This window comes from Scatophagus argus, chromosome 9, assembly GCF_020382885.2.
Source record: "Scatophagus argus isolate fScaArg1 chromosome 9, fScaArg1.pri, whole genome shotgun sequence".
Classification (NCBI taxonomy): domain Eukaryota; kingdom Metazoa; phylum Chordata; class Actinopteri; family Scatophagidae; genus Scatophagus; species Scatophagus argus.
In genome coordinates, this window is record NC_058501.1 from 4,422,596 (window position 1) to 4,430,975 (window position 8,380).

General features: G+C 41.6%; 1 protein-coding gene across 1 annotated transcript; it reads left to right on the top strand.

The window, feature by feature from the left end:
- The first annotated feature begins 1,572 nt into the window (after nt 1–1,572).
- Nucleotides 1,573–7,357, top strand: LOC124064268 (polyadenylate-binding protein 1A). Its single transcript, XM_046398565.1, has 15 exons — nt 1,573–2,407; nt 2,738–2,931; nt 3,099–3,214; nt 3,654–3,793; nt 3,879–3,973; nt 4,146–4,283; nt 4,473–4,568; nt 4,741–5,013; nt 5,229–5,319; nt 5,497–5,619; nt 5,727–5,869; nt 6,229–6,313; nt 6,507–6,637; nt 6,777–6,867; nt 6,994–7,357. The coding sequence occupies exons 1-14, from the start codon at nt 2,215–2,217 to the stop codon at nt 6,864–6,866; spliced, it is 1,908 nt and encodes a 635-aa protein (XP_046254521.1). The 5' UTR covers nt 1,573–2,214; the 3' UTR covers nt 6,867; nt 6,994–7,357.
- Nucleotides 7,358–8,380: the final 1,023 nt, after the last annotated feature.

The following is an 8,380-nucleotide window of genomic DNA, read 5'->3' on the forward strand; positions in this document are numbered from 1 at the left end:
TACAAGTAAGTGAGTCACCCTGAGGTGGAGACAGGGAGCAGTCAAGTAGACCCACAGAAAGTCCTCTTTCATTTCAAACCAGTGTGTTTCAGTGTCCCCACTGTTGCTGGTCAATGATGCCTTTTGTTCCTTCCCGATGCATCCTCCTTCAACTACACCATGCAGACTTGTCAATGGAAAAACCAAAAATTCCCTGTACCCCGGAAAATATGAGAACTACCCAACAGGCATGCAGGCCACACCCTTGAACAAACGAGCTTTGGGGACAGCAGTCATGGAAGGTTTTCAGATATTATGTTATTATGATATTTGTTATTTTCCACTTCAAAACTAAGTTAATCAAAGAATACTAAAAGCAATTGGGTGAGCAATTTAGGAACAACCATTTCACTGTACTCTGCAACCATGTGTCTTGTTCCAAAATCAAAATGCTTCTGCTGCTTTTGAGTTGAAAAGGGAAAGTTACCAAAACCCTCTGGGTGTGTCAGTCCCTCTGTCATTACTACGTGGGAAGAGGGCACTGCAACACTGCCACAGAGGAATGTGGAGCTGCAGTGCCAGCTCTTCAACCATTACCACGAGTGAACAGAAATACAATGAAGAGCACACCTGCGGAGTTGGCCTCATCCAGTCTGCACACAAGTGTCCTGTGGGTGAAGCATAAAGATATACGCTATATAGCCAAAAGTGCCTCTGAATTCAGGTGTGGTATGGGGCTGTTTTTCAGAAACACTCCAAAATCCCGCGGAAAGCCTCCCTCACAGACTGGAATCTTTCACAACCGCAAAGAGGGGACCAACTCCACACCAATGTCCATCCACTTCGGGTGCGATGTCACCAAAGTAACGTTGGTGTAATGGTCACGTGTCTCAGTACTTTACTGTTTATATAATGTACCGTGCATTGTAATCAAACTGATCGAAAAATCAATTGCGAGTATTGTCTCATATAGTCTGCAACCTCCTGTAGGAAGAATGTTGGTAGTGTTTGCACATTTTAAGGGTAATTAGTCATGTTATATTAACTATCACTGTACTCTCGGGTTGATCCATGATGACGATCTGCTATTTGTGAACATTAATCACTTTAATTAAGGGATCCTATATTTTAAGACAAAAAGGGCATAATATGTATGAAATTTATTCAGTCAAGCCAAAACGTTTGTTAAAACACAATTTTGAATTTTGTGACAGCAGATCTTCTCAGCAGAGCCAGAGCCTATTCATTCTCCAGAAAAACAAAAATGCCTGTAAATCAAGTTACTCTCCAGTTAGGTGACATTTTTTTTACGAGAGAGCTCGGTGTTCGCTGCAAAAGGAAATGAGTGCACCGGATAGATTTAAAAAAAAAAAAAAAAAGTGCACAGGGAAGTGTATATGACTAAGGCTGTTCGCCCAGCTGACCACTGAACCATTCCGCATCTGATGACAAACTATGGTAGACACGACTATAAATTCTAAGTTAATATAGGGAAGACGACGACGACATAGCATGCAGACACTAAGTATCGCGAGATCGATGACGTCAACTTTGGTGACCGCGCCGTGGTTTCGACAGGAATCGGGAAACAACCTCCACCGACCTTCCTTTCATTCCGGTAATCCGTCTGCGTAGGGTGTGCTCCGGAGCTAGTCTCTGCACACATTTTATTATTATGAAACAAACCAAAAGCTAGAGAGCACACGCAGACATATTTTTATAAGAAAAATAAAAATCGGTGAAGCAGGATTTCATTTGCCAACTCAAGCAACGCGAAGAAGACGCTGACTTCGAAAAAGAAGAAAAGACGGAACAAGAAGAACGCTAGCAAGCCTATATTAGCGTCATTGTTGAAAGCGTGGGTGATCAACGTTAGCTAGTCATTGTTAAACATTTATTTATCCCTTTAAGGGCCTTGCCATTCAAGTTATCATTGTAAACGAGGATATTACAATCGAATATTATCGGTAATTTAGCTTACTAACGGACTGTAGAAAAGTACAGATTCAAAAGTCTGAGAGCCACATTGGGTAGGCCACGTTCCGACATTTTGCTAATCGAGCTAACAAGCCCACGTTGCTAACCGCTCAGATATAGGTGTCTTCTCTCGTGATATTTTAGTGAAGAAACCGTGAAATATCATTCATTCTTAGAGGCTGATATTACCTGACGGTTGTCAACAAAAAGCGGAGCTAGAATTCACGTTGTGTTGGCTGTGAACACGCGTCGTCCGACATGAATCCCAGCGCGCCTAGCTACCCAATGGCTTCCCTCTATGTGGGGGACCTGCACCCAGACGTTACCGAGGCCATGCTCTACGAGAAATTCAGCCCGGCTGGGCCCATCCTGTCCATCAGAGTATGCAGAGACATGATCACCCGCCGCTCCCTTGGTTATGCTTATGTCAACTTCCAGCAGCCCGCTGACGGTAAGTTCACCATAATGTCTAGCAAATATAGCGAAGACGAGGGAGGTTTCACTCTCTGACTCCATTTTGAACGTGCATTATCCATGCCATGTTATAGCATTTCTGCTAAATTGGCACTCTTCGTGCTTCAGTTAACAATCTTACGTGACGCAATTGAATGATAAATTGCTGAACAGGTCATACTATTGTCATAAAATTATTGGCGGGAAATGATTGTTGGTCTCTTATGTGCTAATAGAAGTGCTGGAATTATTACAATAGATAAAACATCAGATGTAGGATCCTAGTGTCATCACACGTCTTTATATTTCGGGCCTTTTTTTTTTTTAGCTGAGCGAGCACTGGACACCATGAACTTTGATGTGATCAAAGGGAGACCTCTGCGCATCATGTGGTCTCAGCGTGACCCTTCCCTGAGGAAGAGTGGCGTGGGCAACATCTTCATCAAGAACCTTGACAAGTCCATTGACAACAAGGCCCTCTATGACACCTTCTCTGCATTTGGAAACATCTTGTCCTGCAAGGTTGTCAAGGCAGCATTTTGTCTGAGTGTTTTTGTTTGAGTTTTTTTTTTTTAAATAGATAGCACTACTTTGCATGACTAAAGGTTGCAGCTACTTGTGTGTGTGTGTTTTTAAATGCATGGTGTTTGGGATAGTTTTTGACATGCTCAAATCTCCCCTCTTCAAAGGTGGTTTGTGATGAGAATGGCTCAAAGGGTTACGGCTTTGTGCACTTCGAGACCCACGAGGCTGCCGAGCGGGCCATTGAGAAAATGAATGGCATGTTGCTCAATGACAGAAAAGTGTAAGTGGGGCTACTCACTCCCTTATATAAATTAATATGTTGGGCTGGGAAACATTAACATGCAAATTTTACATCTAATCATAGATTGTGTTTAGTTGCACCTTGTCCTTGAACTCACCTGCCAGTGATGCCTAATATACTTTGTTTTTTGTTCTTTTAATATATACAACTAGATGACAATCCACAAATATTGCCAAGCATTGCGAGATGTTAAGCATCTTGCAGCATTAAACTTAGAGAACTCCTTTTCAGTGTGTTGTGCAGTCCTGATCAGAATGATTAAGTTCTGGTTGGTTTGTAATGCTGTGTACAGCTAGCACAGTATGTATTTTTTGTAGTTAATTACTTATTTCTTTCTAATGTGGCACTACGAGAAGCGTTGTTTAAAGTACTTGACGTCTGATATTTCTTCTAATATGTCACATCATTTGACCGACAGATTTGTTGGACGCTTTAAATCGCGTAAAGAGAGGGAGGCTGAACTTGGGGCACGTGCCAGAGAGTTTACCAATGTTTACATCAAGAACTTTGGGGAGGACATGGATGACGAGAAGCTAAAGGAGTTGTTTGGCAAATACGGTAAGAGAATGACAGAATTTCAGCAGTGCAGCATGTTATGCGTTACCAATGTGATTTAGCCTGTTAAATATGTTGTATTTTGTAGGGCCGGCACTGAGCATCCGCGTTATGACTGATGAGAGCGGCAAATCCAAGGGATTTGGCTTTGTCAGCTTTGAGAGACATGAAGATGCACAGAAGGTTGGGATCAGCTCCTTGTTCTCCTAGGGCACATTGTTTATTGACTTGTATCTAATATTTGGAAAATGAAACTTCAGTGGTTGGTTGGTTTACCTGTGCAAATGGCTTTGATTTAGTACAAGCATACTTACGTTTAGCTTATTTCAGTGGTCTGTTGCATATTTCCTTGCAGGCCGTAGATGACATGAATGGTAAAGAACTGAATGGCAGACAGGTGTATGTGGGCCGTGCACAGAAGAAAGGGGAACGCCAGAATGAGCTCAAGCGCAAATTTGAGCAGATGAAACAGGATCGCATGACCAGATACCAGGTATGTTGTCTGTCTAGTCTGTCACTGAAACTTTGTTCAATAGATCATGTGACCAGGAGCATTATGTTTTTGGGTTGTCCGTCAGTCTCGTTCTTGCAAATGTGATATCACAGGTTGTGTCCATATTTCACATTTGGTCAGATGTTGAGTTGATGACATTACACAACATTGTCATTTTGCATATACCAGGGTGTCAACCTGTATGTGAAAAACCTGGATGATGGCCTGGATGACGAGCGTCTGCGTAAAGAATTCTCTCCATTTGGAACCATAACAAGTGCTAAGGTAAAGACTTAAGTACTTGGTTTGTAAATGTTGAAAGATTGGATTACAAATTGAATTTGTCTTTAGCTGTTTAACTTGCAGTGTGATTTTTTTTTTTTTTTTTTTTTTTGTGGTGATTAACAGGATGAATCTTCATCAGCATGGATGCTAATTAGTTTCTTTTCCTTTCAAGGTGATGATGGAGGGTGGTCGCAGCAAAGGCTTTGGCTTTGTGTGCTTCTCTTCCCCAGAGGAGGCCACTAAAGCTGTAACAGAGATGAATGGGCGCATTGTAGCTACAAAGCCCCTCTATGTGGCCCTGGCCCAGCGCAAGGAGGAGCGTCAGGCCCACCTAACCAACCAGTACATGCAGAGGATGGCTACTGTCCGCGCTGTTCCCAACCCTGTCCTCAACCCATATCAACCTGCCCCACCCTCAGGCTATTTCATGGCGGCTATACCTCAGGTGAGTCTCAGCCTCAGTCAGCTTTGTTGTGGAAATGTGACATACGACATGGCATATTTTGTTAGTATTCTGCCATGACCATACCTGGAACCACGCTGCTTAGCTGAGTATAAACTGCGTAAAGCACTTCTGTGCTGTATTGGGAAGCTGTCTATATTAAAACATCTTGGCCGTAGGATACCATGTAACAATGAATCTGTCTTCGTACTTCTCAGGCCCAAAACCGTGCTGCATACTACTCTGCCAACCAGCTGGCGCAGCTCCGCCCCAGCCCCCGGTGGGCCACACAAGGCGTGCGTCCTCAGCGTGAGTAGATGCACCTGGCGCACCGCTTCATGATTCCATGAGCTTTTAACTAATACTTTATTAATTGGAATGCAAGTTGATGTAAATGATGTGGTTATTAGCTCCATCCTTTAACAATGGAAAAACTGCATTCTACTCATTTCATTGTGGATCTCAAATTGTTTCCTCTTTCTTCAGACTTCCAAAACATGCCCAATGCCATGCGCCCATCAGCTCCCAGGCCCCAGACCTTCAACACCATCCGTCCCAACACCACCACCAACACCCAGGTCCCACGCATGATGGCTTCCCAGCGTATGCGTAAGTATTTCAGCTTTCTGAACACTTCACCTGCTACATTTTGTTTTGTTGCTGTTGCCCATTAGTCACCTGAGATTTGAGTGCCTTTTCCAACTTCCTCACTTCAGCGACCCAGGCACTCAGCCAGCGTCCTGCGGGTGCTTCAGCCACTGCCGCTCCAGTGCGCACCATGCCCCAGTACAAATATGCTGCTGGAGTGCGCAACCCCCAGCAGCACATGGCCTCCCAGCCACAGGTCACCATGCAACAGGTACGAACTCCATTGGCTTTCACCGTACCAGTACTGATCTTATTGTTTATTTCAATCACAAACACTAATATCTCACATTAGTTTCAAAATTTAAACTAACTGACAGTGAGCAACTTTTTAATCACCATTTAAACAAAAATAATTTCTAAAGACTCAAATATGCCAAGCACAGTAACCAGGATTTGAGTCATAGTAATATAATTAAGCATAATTTGAATCGGTAACAGTACCCAGCATTGGTGATTCATCCGTATTGCACAGAAATAGGTTGTGATTGTTACTCATTAGTGGTAGCTATAGTTTTGACAGTAGAATTTGTCACTTGACTCAGATCTTTTTCCTCCCTCCCCCTTTCTTAGCCTGCTGTCCATGTCCAAGGACAGGAGCCCCTGACTGCCTCCATGCTGGCTGCTGCCCCTCCTCAGGAGCAGAAGCAGATGCTGGGTTAGTATAACATCTGTTGAGAATTATAATGAACTAAAATGAACAGAGCTGTTTTTGAGCAGTAGACACAATACATTTTCAAAAATGCACTCAGCAAGCAGTAGAATTATTCCTAGTAATCAAGTTATTAGACATTAGTTATGCTTTTGTACATTTTTAAAATGGTTGTTGATGACTGTTGTTCTTCCTTCAGGTGAGCGTCTGTTTCCCCTGATCCAGAACATGCACCCCAGCCTGGCAGGCAAGATCACGGGTATGCTGCTTGAGATTGACAACTCAGAGCTCCTCCACATGCTTGAGTCACCTGAGTCGCTGCGCTCAAAGGTCAGTTAATAGCTAATCTGTTACAAGTTGATGAGATTATTGTCTCTAACTGATCGTGCCAATGTCATCGTGCTGCTTCAATGAATTCAGCTGTTAAGTTTCATATGCATTGGGTTCATTAAGTGTTTTGTTGTTCTAGGTGGATGAGGCTGTTGCTGTGCTTCAGGCCCACCAGGCCAAGGAAGCTGCTCAGAAATCCACCACCCCTGCTGGTGTTCCCAGTGTCTAAGGTGTGTGAAGGAGGGATTTGATTTTTAGTTCAGGATTAACAGATGTATGGAAATTATTCAGTAGATGTCATGAGTAAATGAATGACAGCATTAGCATTAATATCTTTTTTGTCTTTTGACTTTCAGATTAAACATTTTGAAACCTGCTTCACCGATGGAAAAAGAGAAAAAAAAAAAATTAAACATCGAAAAACCTAAAACTCTGAAAACATCGCAAAATGATAAATCATTTCTTAAAAAAAGAAGAAAACAATTGACTCTGCCAGGTCTAGGTATGGTTTGACTAGACCTTGATCATAAACAAAAATTTGTTGAAAAAAAAAGCAAAATGGAGAAAAAAAATTGAGATTATAAATTTGAATGCATTACTCTGTTTTATGTCATTTTACTGTCAGTGCTCAGAATATCATGTTCAGGAGGGTGTTAGCTGAGCATTTTGAAAGATGCTTTGTATTGTAAACTGATGGCTGTAATAAATTCTCATTCAAAATGTATGCCTCTTTCATTTCTAAATGTACTCAGGAGCATTACACATAAATGACACCAAAACCAGAATATTGGAAAAACCATAAACCAATACCCCCAAGACCTAAGTGACACCAGTTTGGTTATTGCATGTGTAGCAGGGCAGTTTTTGAGCTGATGATTGAACACATTCATGTAATGGTACTGTGAGGCTATGATGGACAATACTGCTGTCTTCCACCAGGTGTCACTGTTACTCAGCAGATCAAACATTTTCTTGGCTTATGGATATTATGTATTTGATTCTTTGTGTTTCTAATCTGTACGGTATCTGATTTACAGTTTTAGACATGTTTCTTAGTCTACAGATGTTCCTAGCAAATAGTACAAATTTGTTGGTACTGAATGCATATTATGGATCCATAAATAACAATTTTATTTGATGGAGATGTGATCTACATTAATGATACTCATTCACTGAAAGTAGGATAGCTTTGTATTAAAAAGTAACTTTAGTGGCATCATTAAACCTGATTTCTATCGGATGAAATGCCACTTTGACGATATATAGACTGACAATTTTCTGTCTTGCTCAACTATCACTAGGATTTATATTCATATTGATTTCCTTATGACATATTCCACAGTGATAAAAGATTTTTGTCACGTGTTGTTGGTTTAAGAAATGTGGGACTAATGGACAATTATATTTTATTAGCTACTGAAATAGAATAACACAGGATTAAGGAAGAAAAACATTTCATTTTGTAAAGAAAATCAGTGTTTTAATCATATATGTTCAGTGTGGAGGCCATGCCCAGGAATGGCACTGCATCCCTCATGTGTCTTCTGCCTTCTGAATATATGTGTGGTTGTCATCTGTTTATTGTATCTCTCACAGCCTTTTTCCTACAATGCCAGTACTGTTTACTTCCCTCCACTTAAAACGGTACACTGTCTGACATGTTTAATAGTGGTGTCATGCACCACCTTCAAACAGATAATCCTTCTAGCCAGAAAAGACAACATCTTGGAACTGACAAAGTAT

Coding starts and splice junctions, on each gene's coding strand:
- LOC124064268 (XM_046398565.1), top strand. CDS start 2,215: ATGAATCCCAGCGCGCCTAGCTACCCAATGGCTTCCCTCTATGTGGGG. Junction 2,408..2,737: donor CTTCCAGCAGCCCGCTGACG/GTAAGTTCACCA, acceptor TTTTTTTTTTAG/CTGAGCGAGCACTGGACACC. Junction 2,932..3,098: donor GAAACATCTTGTCCTGCAAG/GTTGTCAAGGCA, acceptor CCCTCTTCAAAG/GTGGTTTGTGATGAGAATGG.